Source organism: Ambystoma mexicanum, chromosome 3p, assembly GCF_040938575.1.
Source record: "Ambystoma mexicanum isolate Mex_15411 chromosome 3p, UKY_AmexF1_1, whole genome shotgun sequence".
NCBI lineage: Eukaryota > Metazoa > Chordata > Amphibia > Caudata > Ambystomatidae > Ambystoma > Ambystoma mexicanum.
The window spans coordinates 1257525982-1257541179 of record NC_090925.1 but is presented as its reverse complement, the minus strand read 5'-3'; the positions used below and the strand labels follow the sequence as shown (position 1 = coordinate 1257541179).

Genomic DNA, 15198 nt, shown 5'->3' with positions numbered 1-15198 from the left:
CAATGGGTGGCAGCACTAATGTTATAATAACCTAGCAGGCTTAAACATGCATTACAAACTGTGGTTTCCAAATCGATTTGCTCTACTTTGTTGTTCGGAACACTACTTAGTTTGATGGAAAAACTCATCCCCATCCACCCAATATTATACTAAGGTACACCCCTGAGTATGTTCAGAGCCTCCATTGACAGATTGGTGAATGCTTCTTTTTTTCCAGTGTGGAGGGGTGTGTTGATGCCAGTCACGCAAAGTCTAGAAAATACTGACATTGCACTGGAGGCGTGGCAGGGCAGAGAGCGTGCTAAAGACCAGGTACTGCTAGGTTGCCATTGCTGCCACTGACTATACCAGCACATAAACGCCCTAAGCGTTACCATGCCCAAAGGGAAGGTGAGGGTCTCTTGCGAAGGAGTCGCCATGGGTGTCAGGGTTGTTCGGGCTGCTTCAGAGAGCGATAATACATAGGTCATTGCTGCCTGTTGGGGGTCTAGTAAATGCCGTGGACAAACACAGCTAGGGCAGAGAAAGTTGGCTGAAGTGCGCTTTCACTCCGTGACCCACACCACAGGTCTCCCCTTCTAGACCTCTAACCAGTTAATCTCTGGTATGCTAGCTTCTCTCTGGGGGACCTGTATTTCTCCCACCACCAGAGGCCGCATTCTTGCCCCCTTCCATGTAAGCACAGCGACTATGTGTCCTCTCCAATGGGCTGTGCACAGAGAGATGCAAGTTCCCAGCTGATATCCGCTCCCAATCCCCCCTGATCGAAGGTTACCTTTAAAAAAAAAAAAAAAAAAAAAAAAATCGCTGCACTCAAAGGCCAGGTAGTGAGTGGTTGTAGCTGAAAGGCATTAAACAGCCTTGCCGCCAGAGCAGACATGTACAATGCGACCACAACCTCGCGCGCGTTATCTGAAACATATTTGGTTTGTGCATCTCCAGAAAGCTCATAGTTTCATAAATGTTGGCCGCCATTTATACATAAACGGTACCCTACTATGTCCTTGCTATAAAACATACTGTTGTCTCACCTGGTCCAGTACAATACAGAGAACACAGTATCTGCTCCGTCAGTCAGACAAGGTATTATTTTTTTAGTTTTGGCTTAACCGAGGTAGCTTGCCAACTGCCCCCAGTGCAAGACAACTGGGTACTGCCCTATCGGTCATACAAAGGGTGTCGACCACCACAGCCAGCTAACACGGACCACAGCCCACCACCACACACTCACAAAGAGATCGCACAAGCTCCAGATCACTACTCTCTCTACCCCACCCACCTTATCCCCACTTGCTACACCCACCCTATCCCCCTTTCTCTACACTCAGCACCCTAAGCCACTCTCTCTAGCCCCACCGACCCTACCTCCACTCTACCACTACCACCCACCCTACCCACATGACAACCCCCCACGCTCTCTACCGCCACCCAGCTTACCTACACTCGCTAATCCACCCAACCTACACTCTCTATCCCACCCCTCACTCTATACCCCCACTCCCGTTCGCTCTAAAGTTGAATGCTTTATTTATTTTATTTACATGTTTTCTTTGGGTTCCGGAGTTAAAAAAAAAAAGGGGGTAAAACAAAACAAATTACAAAAAAGGGATGTTGGGGGGTGGAGGGGGAACCCCCCCTTTGAACAAAAGGCAACCAAAAAAAGATTCAACATTTTTTTTCAACTTTTTTTTTTTAGACATTATGACTTTCAACATAATGTAATTCGAATTAATCACTATAAACCCCCTACCTCGCCTCTTTACCTGCACCCTACCACGACTTTCTAACCTCACCCACACTTCCTCCACTCTCTATACTCCCACCCTACCTCCACTGACTCTAATCCTAACCCCCAGTCTTTCCCCGACCAACAACCCTACCTTCATGCTCTCTTCCCCCACCCACCCTACTGCTGTCTATCTCTACCGCCCCCTGCTCTCTACCCTCCATCCTTTGCTCTCTTTACCCCACCCACACTCTAACCCCTACCTCCACTCTCTACCCCCACCCACCTTATCCCACTATCTGCGCCCATCCTACCCAGACTCTTTGCAGAACCAACCACCCTACCGCTACTCTGTCTATCCCTACCCTACCGGCACTATACCCCCTGCTCTCTCCCACCACCCAACCTCTGCACTCTTCACCCCCACTTCTCTACCCCACCCAACCCTCTTTGCCCCTCTCATCCTTCCTCTCACACTCTCGCTTTATATCTTACTCACTCATATTTCCTCTTGCTCATCTACGATTGTGACTACTAGTCGGAGAATTCAGAAATGTGATACTTCCTACAAAAATTTCAATATTGCAAACAATCAGATTAAGGTCTCAGATTGTGTCAAAACCCTAGGAATTCACCTAGATGCAGAATTTATGTAAACTCATGTCACACACATGCTCATCATGTGGCTACGTGGTCCGACTACGCAATCAAAGCAGGACCTATATCTCACACTAACAGATTCTGCCTTAGTCAACGCAAGACTTCCACGCAAACTAACCTGTTAGCCCTCCAGACCCACTGAACAATGTGGTGCGAGCAGTCGTTGGTCTCCGTAAGCAGGATCATAACTCTGATTCCAGCAGGGCTCTGCACTGGCTGCCCGTTAAGTACAGGATACTGCACACTGCACAAGACTCTGGCACTAGCTTATAAATGCTGGACCTAGACTATCCCCCCATTGTCTCTCAGAATGACTTGCGGTTGATCGGCTATTACGATCCTTTCGCTCTAGTGACCAACACAAATTCATACAGCCTCGCTTCTTGCTTTCTAAATTTGGAGGTGCCAGCTTTCCAGTACAGGCCCCCTAAATCCTGGAATGCCCTTCCATTACCAATCGGAGCCTGTAACTCCCTGCTGGCATTCAAATGGCAGTCGAAACCTACCCATTTAACAGGCCATAACTAAGCTCCTCTCTTCTAGGCCCACTTTTATTTATTCTATTTTTTTTGCTTCTCTCTCCTGGTCTTGATCGCTCCTTAGCTCTGACGTCTGTCCGTCTTGTTTTTTGCTTGTGTGCCCAGAGGACTAAGGCCATGTGGCGTATTACAAGAAATTAAATAAATAGATGGTGCCCTCTCTATCACTTTCTTCCTTGCTCTATTCCCCTTCCTTCTCATGCTCTTGTACACCTTATTGCATCCTTCCTTGAAACTTTGGACTCACCTCCTTGCACCCTGGTGCCTACAAATGCAAAACGAACAGCAGTAAACGCCAAAACGATTGGCTTTGCCAATGCTTGTTTTTTTAATTGTCAATGGAATGATGAGGGACGTGTCCTTTCTACTCTACAGTGTCGTCTTAAAAGTTATGCTTAGTGACCACTTAGGCAGATCAGCGGGATGGCTAAAGTTGCGCAACGACTTTCAAGAATTCGGATAAAGGCCTATTCAATGCTGTTTTGCCCATCTCGTTGGTAAAAGGGTTTTTAAACAGTAGTTGGAAAAAGAAAGTTCCCGGTTGTCCCTGATTATTGAGAGAGAGAGGTCCGTATGACATTGAATGGGCTTATGGAACACATACATGCACAACACCCCTTTATAAATATAAATGTACCTTTTGTACAGCGATGTTTGTCCTCGCTTGGTTGCTCCCTCCTGTCAGGGCACCTAGCCGACACAAGCACTACAGAAGCTGCAACATGTGGGGCCTGAAGGGTGGCCAAAAATAAATGTCTGTTAAAGGGTGGAGGGAACATTGGCAGGTCATGGGCGGCTCTTAAAAAATAACCATATAAGTAGGCCTGCACTGCGGCTCCTTTTTCCTGGGACTGCTCACACCCTCCGATTGTCTTCTGCTCTGGCTTTCAGTAAACTAAATTGTCACTGCTATGGAAATAAAGAACTGAAATAATTGCTGAGGCTGAGTTGTTCGTAGTGGAACGGGATCATAGCTTAACCACACCATCTAAGGCAGCCAGATACAATAGAAAGGAACAATGCACACAACCTAACCCTTCCTCCAAGCTTTTCCTGTAGCGTACAAAACTCTAGGGTGGCGGTTTGATGAGTGAAGGGCCCCTGTCTTTGGGGGAGACATGAGAATGGGCTTTTCTGTCTGTGGAAGGGGAGTGGCCTTCTGTCTGAAGGCGGGGGGGCATATAAGGAGTTCTACTTTTTCGGGGCAGGAATGTATCTCCTGTGTGGTGTGGGAGTGTACTCTCTGTTGAGGAGTGGATGCAACAGAAACTAACAATACACACAACCTAACACACACCAACTGCTTGGCTTCCACCAAGCTTTTCTCAGTTCTGAGGCGTATCTGACTCTTTAGGGTGGCATTTATGGGTGATGTGGCCCTTTCTTCGGGTGAGACTTGAGAGTGGGCATTTCTGTCTGTGGAAGGGGAGAGGTGTTGGCACCTTCCTCTGAAGGTTGGGGGGGAGGGGGTGTTTCGGGAGTACTACTTTCTCGGGGCAGGGATCTATCTCCTGGGTGATGTGGGAGTGTAGTCACTGTTGTGGAGGTGTGCATATGGTGAAATGCCCATTTCCCTGGGAGAGCTGTCTAGGTGCATGTTTATCTCTTTGGGGATTAGGAGTGTCTGCGCGGGGAACACCTTTACATAGGTCTCTTCTATTTGATGTAGATGTTCGAAAGACTAAGTCTCAGCCACCCGCTAATACAAATGGTAGAAAAGGGCAGCATGTTTTCTTCTAGTGTCTTGTCAAGTTATCTCTTCAGAGTCAGAGTTTCCATGAATTGTTACATTAGTGTCTTGACCACAGAGGGATCCCTGTTTTAGGGAAGCCATAAAAGGGTCGGGCGGAATGCAATGTGCAAGGGGGGAAAAGATGTTAAAGGATATTTTTATCACCACCAGAGTGGTCCCCTGGCGGCTCTGAAAAAAGGGAGGGGTGGGTGGAGTTAGCAGGGATCAGCTGGAGAAGTGCAAGAGAGCAGTGATGTGCTGTTGGCGGCCTCAGCCCGGAATTCCGTTGGCTGGGCTTGAGGTGTTATACTGTCGGGAGACATTGTGTGCTGTTGTGTGGGTCTATGTGTGCTTTGTTTTGTTGTTGCAGTGTAGTGAAGTTTGTGCAGATTGTTGTGTTGTAGGTGAGTGGTTGTGTTTGGTTAGAATTTGAGAGGTATATGCACAGGGTAAGGTTGTTATTGGGTTGGTTAATTGGCATCGCTGTCTTGAAGTGAGGCGCTACATTTCTGTGTTTCTGATCAGGTGGGGTGTGTGGGCGTCTCCGAGTCTACGTCCAGATCAGGGCTGTACTACTCACGCCCCCTTTCCCATACGGAAGTACTTAAAATAGTCTGGACTGTGTTTCCTTTGGCACACATGGGATTTCGTATACATTCACTTTAAAAATCTTTTTGGCAGTACACCAGCTTTCATGTGGCTGTTGCCTTTTTGTATGTAAATATTTGTTATGTTTACTCCTCTGTAAAAAGTATAATTGACTGCTAGATCCCAGCCCCTTTTGAATTAGTGAAGAACCTTACGCCTGGTATATATCAATGCATAGTAGGTGCTCATCAGAAAGCGAGACTGACTATGCATGGACCATCTTCAACACGGTTGGAACCATGGAGGCATTTTCACCACACTGAATAAAGTACTGTTTTACGTATTGTTTGAAGATGTGTACGTTGATGATTGATCTGATCTCAGAGGGAGAGTATCCCGTTGCGCAGAGCTGGAGAGACAATGGAATGGAGTCGAGAGGTGTCACAAGTGGTATTTTGAAGATTGAGGTAGTGGTTTTGAGACCCGAGGACGGGTAGCTAGAGACTAACTATGCTGGGGAACATGTGGGTTGCAATACAGATATCGGATACTTGTTGTGAGGGCCGTGGAGAGGGGAATGTTGAATAGGGCGCAGGTGTTAGAATTTAGGGTTTTGTTAAGGGGGGGCAGAAGGAATAGTCAAGCTTGCAAAGCAGTAGAGGTTTGAGGATTTTGGCAGTGTGTAGATGTTGTATTTGTTAATGGGCAGTGATAGCTGCTGCTGTTCAATTAAGGAAGGACGCTGCGTCTGTTTGTCCTAGAGCAGTTGTCTGCAACCTTTGGCCCTTCAGATGTTTTGTACTATAACTCCCATTAGCCTGGGACAGCATTGTCAATGGTGAGGGGTGATGGGAATTGTAGTCCAAAGCATCTGTAGAGCTTCAGGTTTCAGACCCCTCTCCTAGAGGAAGTGGACACAGGGAAGTAAATCATCACTTCCTGGCAGCCAAGTAGCAGACCGTGTGTAGCCATACAGTTATGGATTGATTAGTGGCGGTGAGCAATGAAAGTTCGGAGTGAGTTCAAGAGTGAAGAAAGGAAACAAAGCTTTGCATGCCCTTGCTAGCAAAAGGATAAACCTACTTGATGTTCTCTGTTGGGTGCTTGTTTTTAATTATGATAAATGTCTACTTTTTTCCCCAGTCAAGATGCCACCTTCCCAAGATGAGGAATATGTTCCGACTGAGCCAAGATGTAAGCGTCGCAGATCGTCTGATTCAGAATGCTTTTCATGGGAAATCCTGCCTGTGCTCTCTGACGAGGAATCGCAGAGCGTGCCTCTTTTGCAAGCTTATGCCGCTCCTGTTCTCTGCAAGAAAGACACCTCTCGCCTTGTAAAAGAAGTGTCATCCTTCTATCCTCTGCCTGGTCTCCAGCATCTTCGAAGGGTACGTCCATGCAAGGATGACGCTTGTCCACATGACTTGGAAATACTTCTCTGTCTCGCAAGCTCTGTGCAGAAAAGCGATGGGCTACCATCTTTGTCTGACATTTTTCCTAACGATCAGGTTAATTGCTCTAACCTTGGAGAGCCTTTTGTTGTTCATGTTTCCTGCAGGGCCCCACTGACCAGGCCTCAGTTTAGAGAAGCCAGTGCTCACTGGCCTACATCTTTTCATGAGAACAAGATGGTGTCGAAAGCCCTTGATGGGCAGCTCTTTGCCAAGGAGGAGAAAGCCAAGATGCAACAGTACATGGAACAAGCTATCCAAGCAGCAAGATGTGGGGCTGCAGTAGGTATGAAGGCAGTGGGGGCTGTCATTGTCAATTCAAGCAAAGATGAAGTAGTCACTGTGGGTCATGATTGTAGGAGAGGCCCTAACCCACTGCTTCATGCCTCAATGGTTGGAATCGACTTGGTGTCGCATACGCAGGGTGGAGGAGTGTACAACTATGAATTATACCCAGGCTGTAAATTCTTTTCATCAGTCATAGAAAATGAATGCAAATCAGTGATTTCTCGGGACTCCCCCAGTGCTCCTATAAACATTGAGGAGGGGCTCCCTTACATATGCACTGGATATGATTTGTATGTTACCCGAGAGCCATGTGTGATGTGTGCAATGGCTCTCCTGCACTCAAGAATCCAGCGGGTTTTCTATGGTGCCCCATCACCTGATGGGGCGCTTGGATCTAAGTACAGAATCCATTCTAGGAAAGACTTAAACCACCGTTTTGAAGTTTTCAGAGGGATCCTAGAGGATCAATGCAGAGCGCTTGAAATTGAGTGTCAGCAGATACATTAACCCTTCACTTGGACTGAGGAGCCCCAATAACATCAACCACCTTCTCCCTCCCCTTTTGCGAGTAGTGCATAAAAGAGCAAACTTTGATCACAAACTATAGTTTCCATATGCTGTCCAACTGTGCCTTATGTTCTTCCACAACCTCCTTCTGTGTTGTTTAATAGAGTAAATGTTTTGCATTAAATTGTTCCAGAAAAGCTGCTTCGTTGTTTGTGTGTGCAACTGTCTCTAGTAAGTCAAGGCCACATTCAGGTGTTGGAGCACTGTATTTAGCACCATAGTATACAACATACTAAATATTGCAATGAGGCATGATCTACCTTTGCAGTTCCTTACTTTTATTACACAGAATGATTTCATTGTGAGGGGAAAAACTCGCTGGATCCTTAGACATTCACACACTCGTGTAAATTCAAGTAACAAGAACCAAAAAACAGTTTGTAAAAACAATTTTATTTACAATGCAGAGTCTAGGTGCCATATTAAAAATAAAGGTCTAGGTGCACTAACTTTTTTTTTAATTGTGGTACAGCTGCGTAACGACTCTTCAGTTACAAAAATACATAGGTCAAACAAGAAAATACTTAAACATTAATTATCACACTTCTTTGGTAAAATGATCTCACATTTTTGGTCATAAATACCCAACAAAAATCTCTCAAAGGATTTAGGAATACACAAGGCCACACTCCTGCAAACACTGGACATGGTCAATGAAGTCTCTTGTCCAGTTATTAACCTATCTCAAAACATGTCAAATGACAATCTATCTTAATTTTCCACAAACTGTAGGAAGTACCTCACCTCCCAGGTAACCCTACATTCCAACAGTGCATCTCTTAAGAACTGCAGGCGAGCAACCTCCCTGTCGGGACAGCTTTTTTTTTTACTTAATCACTTCGACCCCGACAAGACAGCACTTCACATGTATGGATCAGATTTAGACGAACTCTTAAATACTGGTCTCCTCTTCCAGCTGGGAAAGTACCTCAAATAAGAAAAAACGCCTTTTTTAATCAAACACGGACAGTGATTTGGCTAATGTCAGCTTGCGCATGCTTTAGATCGTGCAAATCTAATCTGATTGGATGATAGCTTTCTTTACCCTCATCGGGTTAAGCAAGAGGGTATCCAAGTCACTGTCGCATTCTGCCAATACCCTAGAGATGAGCAACCTCAACTTGGACAGAAATGTTGATGAACGTTGCTCTAAATGCATCTTGATGGCCCTCAGAGTCAGCCTGAGGTACTCTAATCAGCTGATATAGGGATACGATCCTTCATTCTGCAAAGGACCGAAGAGATCTGAGACCTAACTCATATCTCAGACTTGCCATTATCAGGCTCTGGGGCAAGCAGAAAACCTTCTTCCATATCCTGCCTTCCAGTCTTGGCCAATTCATGTCCCAGGCCAATGGTTTCATCTCTGGGCCATAGAGATTAACAGTTACCACCTTGGCAATATAAAAATGGATCAATGGGGATATGGAAAAGTTCACAAAATTCCTCCTTGGTGATGTTAATTGGGAAGCCTTAGTCCATTCCCAATTGGCTTATTCTTGGCGAGGGATATATTGTAAATCCCAGATATAACTCGTCTTTTATTACAGGAATCATATGATCTCCCAGAGTCCACATATAATCTGCCACTTGTCTAACTGGTTGTTTGAATACCAGTACTTTTGATTCCTCTGGGTTTAGCAATGGGTCATTATCTTTTGCGTAGATCCCCCCCTCTCCTCCTCCCCCCCACCCTAATGAGTTCAAAAGGCGCTGCAGGCCAACAGCTGTATTATCGAGGAGGACAATGTCGTCTGCATAAGCCATCCATCTGACCGGCTGAAAGTCTATCTTCGGGTTGGCTAATGCGACTTGTCTAGTGCAACCCCCAAACCTGCCAAATAGAGGTTTAAAAGCTGGGGGGGGGGCACCATACACCCCTTTCTCACTCTCCTCTCAACTACCACTGGATTGGACAGGCTGCCCTGGCATCCAGCCTGATCCTCGGTGTCATATTTTCATGCAGACTTGCCAGCATAGCCAAAAGAGGTTTTTGGGGGCCCCCCCCCCAAGAATCCAGTTTTTACCAAAGGCGATCCCTGTTTACCATGTCAAAAGCTTTTGAGAGGTTGACCCATGCACCATGTAGCACAGGAACCCCCGACCAGGATTTTAAACATTTTAAAATTGCCACTACTGTGCTTCAATGCCGTCCACCATGAAAACCTGTCTGAAACCTTGATAGGATCTTTTTTTCCCTGGCCCATTCCTCTATCTCCCTCAACAACAATCCTGCAAATATTTTGCTCTCAAAGTCAAGGAGAGCGATCGCGAGTTATTGTTATTCAATGCCCCGAGCATTGACTCTACAAAAAGATAGAAACTGAGAGCTCTCCGCCCCCGGGACTAATTTCTAGTTCTTGAGGCAATCCACTTTCGCTTTATAGCCCACTGGCTCCAGACCTTGCCCCACCCCACAAAGTCCCTCACTGCCTTGCTCAGGGACCGCTTCCTGGCCCATGTCTCCTCCGCAAAGGCATGCTTGCGTCCTGGGCGCTTATCATTCTTTCAGGGGGAGGATCTATGGTTGAGAAACTTCCGGAAGCACAAGGGACTGCACCTATTTGACGAAACGGTGTCGGAGTCCACTCTCTCACCCTTTGAAGCCTGCCATTTAGTTGTGTTCCGTCCCCTCTGTACTTCACCCCCGTCGTGGCCCCCCCCCCACTCCCCCACAGGGGAGTAAAGCCCATGCCTTCACTTGTGGTTAATTCTGCTGATATAGTGGCCCTTTTCTACCCTCTGTGTCAGTTAACTGCAGGACATTTCCAACCCCTTTCTTTCCTCTGACCTCCTCGAACTGGCACGTAGTTCCTTATCTGGGAAAGCTGCATAGACCTCCAGGCCATCTTTCTCAAGTTCTTTGGAAGCTGTCAGAATAGCATTTGGCCCAACTCAGCTAGCATGACATTATCTTCCAAGGGGAAGTGGAAAAAAACTCACTATCCTCAGAGGAGAATAGATACAAGTCTGGAATTCTCTTCAAGACAGACAAAATTACTCCATGATTCAGGGACTTGTGTTCCACGGCCTTTAAGTAGCACTTTAACTAAAGTCTGGGGGATTGCGAAAGGAGCCATTTGCCTCTTCCTGAGTGTTCCCAATGGGGTACCTTCTGCTCCCCAGATCCCGTGGATTACTCGACTCAACCTGCTTACATGATGTTTTACCGTGAAGAAAAATAGGAGCCCATTTCACCGGTCTAAGGTTTGTCGTAACGGGCCCCCTACTTGAATTTCCAGCCAGCTCTGAAGGCCTTTTTTTCCCTTGTAGGAAAATTAGCCTTTTTTATTGGTTTGGGTGCAACTTTGTCAGCAAAGGAGTTTTCAATAGCCTGATGGTTAGAGGGGTCCTACACCCCTTTTGTCTGTCTGGGCACCATCGGGTCCCCCGCACGCCTACTTTCCTTCTTCCTTGATGGTTGTTTACTGCGTCGACTGTAGCGTGACTTTTTCCCTGGACCTGCCTCCCTGCTGTGGCTGCAGGTTCCACATATTATTCTGGATATACCTGATCAACTGAACCGGGATCTGGCGGGGCATTAATGTGGGTAGTATTGCCCTTGTTCTTTGATTTTCTTGCTCTTTGTTTTATTTTTTTTTTTTTATTTCACCCCTCCATGGGCCAAGACTCCAGTCTCCTGCTTCGGTTCTTCCTTCTCTCTTTGCTCTTCTTTTGTTCTTTGTGTGCTTCTGGACCTACCAATCTCCACGTGGTCCTCTACAGGGGCACTTTGACACTCCCGGGCTACTTCTTTGCACGGGAGTGCAGTGCAAATATCATCAGCTGCATGGGCCTTGCGTCTAAACTCCAACACACTCGACAGGGAGTTTCATTGAAAGGCTTGCCCATCCTGCCACCAAATGCAGCCTCTTCTTCGTTTGTTAGGCCACTCATTTTTTCAATAGAATTTAACTGATTGATCACTGCTCTCTAATCACCGCTCTCTGAAGCTCAGCACTTTCTATCTTTGCCTCACTTAAGGCTCCCTGGATCAGGCTAGTCTTGAGACTCTGCCTTAAGGCCTCTTCCTTCAATGTGGGCAAGATTGAGGTATTCAAAACTTTACTGAGGCCCACCATCGAAGTCTCACACTGGCACATTGCCTTTGTGAGTTCCATTAGAATTTCTGAGCGAGTCCCCTTTAAGCATTTCAAATACGTTAACTATTATTGCTGGGAGAGTTGCATCATTCATTGGTGGTTCGAGTGAAGTCTCTCCTGGTTATGCCGTCTTGTGGGATCATATATGTCCTGTGCTGACCTCGGTGTAAAGATGGAAAATTGAGCTCTACTTGAAGTCCTGTGTAAAGGTCTATTTGTAGTACAGGCTGTTACTATGTGTGGGGCCCCTTCAAGGGATAACTTCCCCCAAAAGTGAGCCACCTTCTAGGTCAATATCCATCTCAGAGGAGCAGGGGTCTCCACCAGTTGCCTTAGTGGGGTCTTTATCTCCCAGACTTCAGCACCTCCTCTTTGTACCAATGACAATGATTTTCTTTTTGATAATCGTGGCTGTGAGGGTATATTCAAGATTCGATGCCAGCAACTGATCTGGGGCCAATATACCTGTGGATTTGCTTTCACCTTACCCCCCCCCCTCCAGAAAGTGTTCATGAGTGTGAACTTGTGCACTCACCATGACCCCCCCTGACCGATCTTTGGGGAGATCGTGAAGTTTGGGAACCCCCCAAAATCTGAGCTTCGTTCCCCACTACTGAGCAGTCCCACTCTGGTGCTCTTAGGTCCTCTGTCAACGCTGCACTACGTAGATAGTAGGTTGATTACCTATTTTGCCACACCCTTGTTCCTTTACTGCGAGGAGGAGCAGTCCACCGTCAACTGTATTGACCTAGTCGTTTACAATAGGTTTACACAATAACAATAGTGAACCTCTTGTGCCTTCCGTTTTCTCTTTGACAGACTGTAGACTTGGAGATGTTTACATTTATCGTGCTTGTAATGCCGGGCTGCATTCAGTGATAATTGTTAGTATCCACTGAGGCACCAATCCTTTCAACTTCACCTCAAGCCAAACCTAATACCCCTCCCCTCGGCCGCTAAGAGTTTATGCAGGTATTTTACAGGCAGTTCAAGAGGGGAGTGAGGGGAGGGGAATGCTTGATTTTCCCTTATAGGTTTGAAAAACGCTCTTTTTAGTGAGTTAACTAATTGTGCTGGCCATGGGTACTCCCCACAGAGCAGCGTTGCTATTATTTGTACAATGTTGTTTGTTTCCACGGAAGCCACTCTCGTCCGATGCGAACCTTGGGAGCGGGAGGAGCCGTCCGGTGCCTGAGACCCATCATTGAAAGCCTCCTTGCCACAGTACACCCAAACACTCGGAGCACGTTCTGCGCTCGCACTGCGAGAAGGCTGGTTTTTTTTAGCTTCCTCTGTTCCTGGTCACCTGATCTCTGCTGTAGAAACGACAAAAGGTCTGGGCTCCACTCCACTACAAAACACTTGGAGCACATTTATTTACAATGCCGAGTCTAGGTGCCAGATTAAAAATAAAGGTCTATGTGCACCAACATTATATAATGGCTATCAATCCCTACAAGTCCATACACTTTGTACCAAAGGTACAATATTCCTATCTAATTGTAAAATGGAATGCCAGAAATGCTGATCCGTGAGCAATACAAATGTTTTTGGGGCTTCCCGCTCAGATGTAAGGGAGGGATGCCCCCGGAGTTTGGGAATTAAACTCGTCCTGGGAAATACCACAAACCTAGTCATTAGACTGATCGCATCCTCAGACAGAGACGAAAGCCCTTAAATGACTCATCCACTGCCTCCCGGCCGTTCCATATCCAAACCCCCAGCAGACACATTTTGATAGAAAGTTTGTAAGAGGAGACCACAACCTGCTCCAACACCCAAAGAGGAGAATAGACAGCCAACCCACATTAACCAATCCATCGGCACTAGAACACCTACAGAGCTTGCTAGGATAGAACGGGGAGCGGATCACACCAACTGAAACCCAACCCACAACACTCACTCCATCAGAATTAGAACACTTACAGAGCATGTTATAACAGCACAGGGAGCGCCTAACACAAACCTAAAACCCTGCCAGGCGTAACCCCTTTGCCCATCCTAATGAGATTGGGAGGATTAGCGAGCGCCACACTCTGCCAGAGTTCGGAATGTTAGCATGTTAAACTTCATATAACCCACTAACAAAAAACTCAGCATTTCTGAAGATTTATCTCACTCAAAGATCTCACACAACCATCTCTCGCACAACAACCCGGACGCACTGCACAACACTGCAACAACACATAAGCCTCACCAACAGCACACCAGGACTGACATTGATCTGATGCTCGCACCAAAGCTCAGCACCCGGTGTATAACGAGTTGAAGTTGCCAACAGAACCCCACTCCTCTCACTATCCTACTCCCGCTTCACCTACTAACCCATCCCACCTTCTCGCTTGCAGATCCGCCAGAGCGCCTGGGGACCAACTCCGTTGGTGACGGTGCGCGGTACAAATACCTTTTAACATTCAGCCTATTCTCATATCCTTACAGATCTGTCAGAACCACCAGTCAAAATACTACATTCCAATACGCCACTACACCTGGGAGGGTGTGAGCCACCATAGAGCACAGCCCTCTACAGGGTTACATGTCACACTGCAGTTGCCTCAGCTGGCACAAGAAACTGACCACTGAGAGTGTGCTGTTCTGCAGGAAACAGGAGTAGAGATCCAGCCCCAATGTGAAAAACCCCAGAAATGACAAACCCTAATGCAGCACATAGCCCCAATGTATAAAATGGCTAGTCCCACAACTGCATGTTTCCTTACATTTTTCACAACCTTACTGTGCTGGGCTGAAATCCTATGAATTAAGACTTTGGGAGGAGAGTGAGGAGGGGGGGGGGCTATGGTTGGCGTGGTTGTTTATAATGCAAGCAGTCTGTTTTTGTGTATAGTCTCGTTAGGAGGCATCATATGCCATCAAATCACTAGCCTGCTGTCCCATTCTTGAGTAAGGAATGTTATCTAGTATGTGTTGAAGAGGCCCGAGAGGAGATTTGTGTGTTGGTACAAAGTAAGAGAATCCCTGGCTAGTTCTCGATTACTCAACCTCTTGTTTCAAATCCCTGCTGTGCAACAAGTCTGTAAGCACTTTTGTTTCAACACGGGGTCTCCATGGGATTGGACAGAACGTATCCACTTTTGTAATATTGGCTGACATGTGATACACCTTGTGATGCTATACAATACCCTATATCTTAATGAGCCGCCCCCCAGACATTACCCACTGCTGATATACCTAAAGGCAAACTGCACCTCTGTACAATGCTCTCATTTTTTCACACAGACTTCACTCGCACCTGTTAATGGTCCTCTCAACCTCTGCATTATGGCAGATGTATACACTCTCCCTAAATGCGAGGCTAGCTGCTTCGTGTCTGTCCCCTGCCAAACACTTTGTTTCCTGCATTTGCGTTTCTAGTAGGGGAAAAAGTTGATTGGCAGCTGGGTTAATTTGCTCCCCGTATTATGCACCAGTAAATGTGCTCTGATATGGCAAGGAACTGCACTACATTCAAGTATACTTGCCAGTGGAATAAAATGGATCCGCTGTCTGGGTGCAGGCGCTGCTCCAGGTTACACGTTTTTCGAAC

General features: G+C 46.6%; 1 protein-coding gene across 4 annotated transcripts in view; it reads left to right on the top strand.

Annotated features, from left to right (window-relative positions):
* ADAT3 (adenosine deaminase tRNA specific 3) overlaps positions 1–7688 on the top strand; it is a 66534-nt gene extending 58846 nt beyond the window's left edge. For all 4 annotated transcript variants that reach the window (XM_069652743.1, XM_069652741.1, XM_069652742.1 and 1 more), the window contains one exon: positions 6389–7688. In XM_069652743.1, coding sequence (XP_069508844.1) covers positions 6394–7491 — 1098 coding nt within the window. In that variant the 5' untranslated portion in view covers positions 6389–6393 and the 3' untranslated portion in view covers positions 7492–7688. The remainder of the gene's footprint in view (positions 1–6388) is intronic.
* The last annotated feature ends 7510 nt before the right edge of the window (positions 7689–15198 follow it).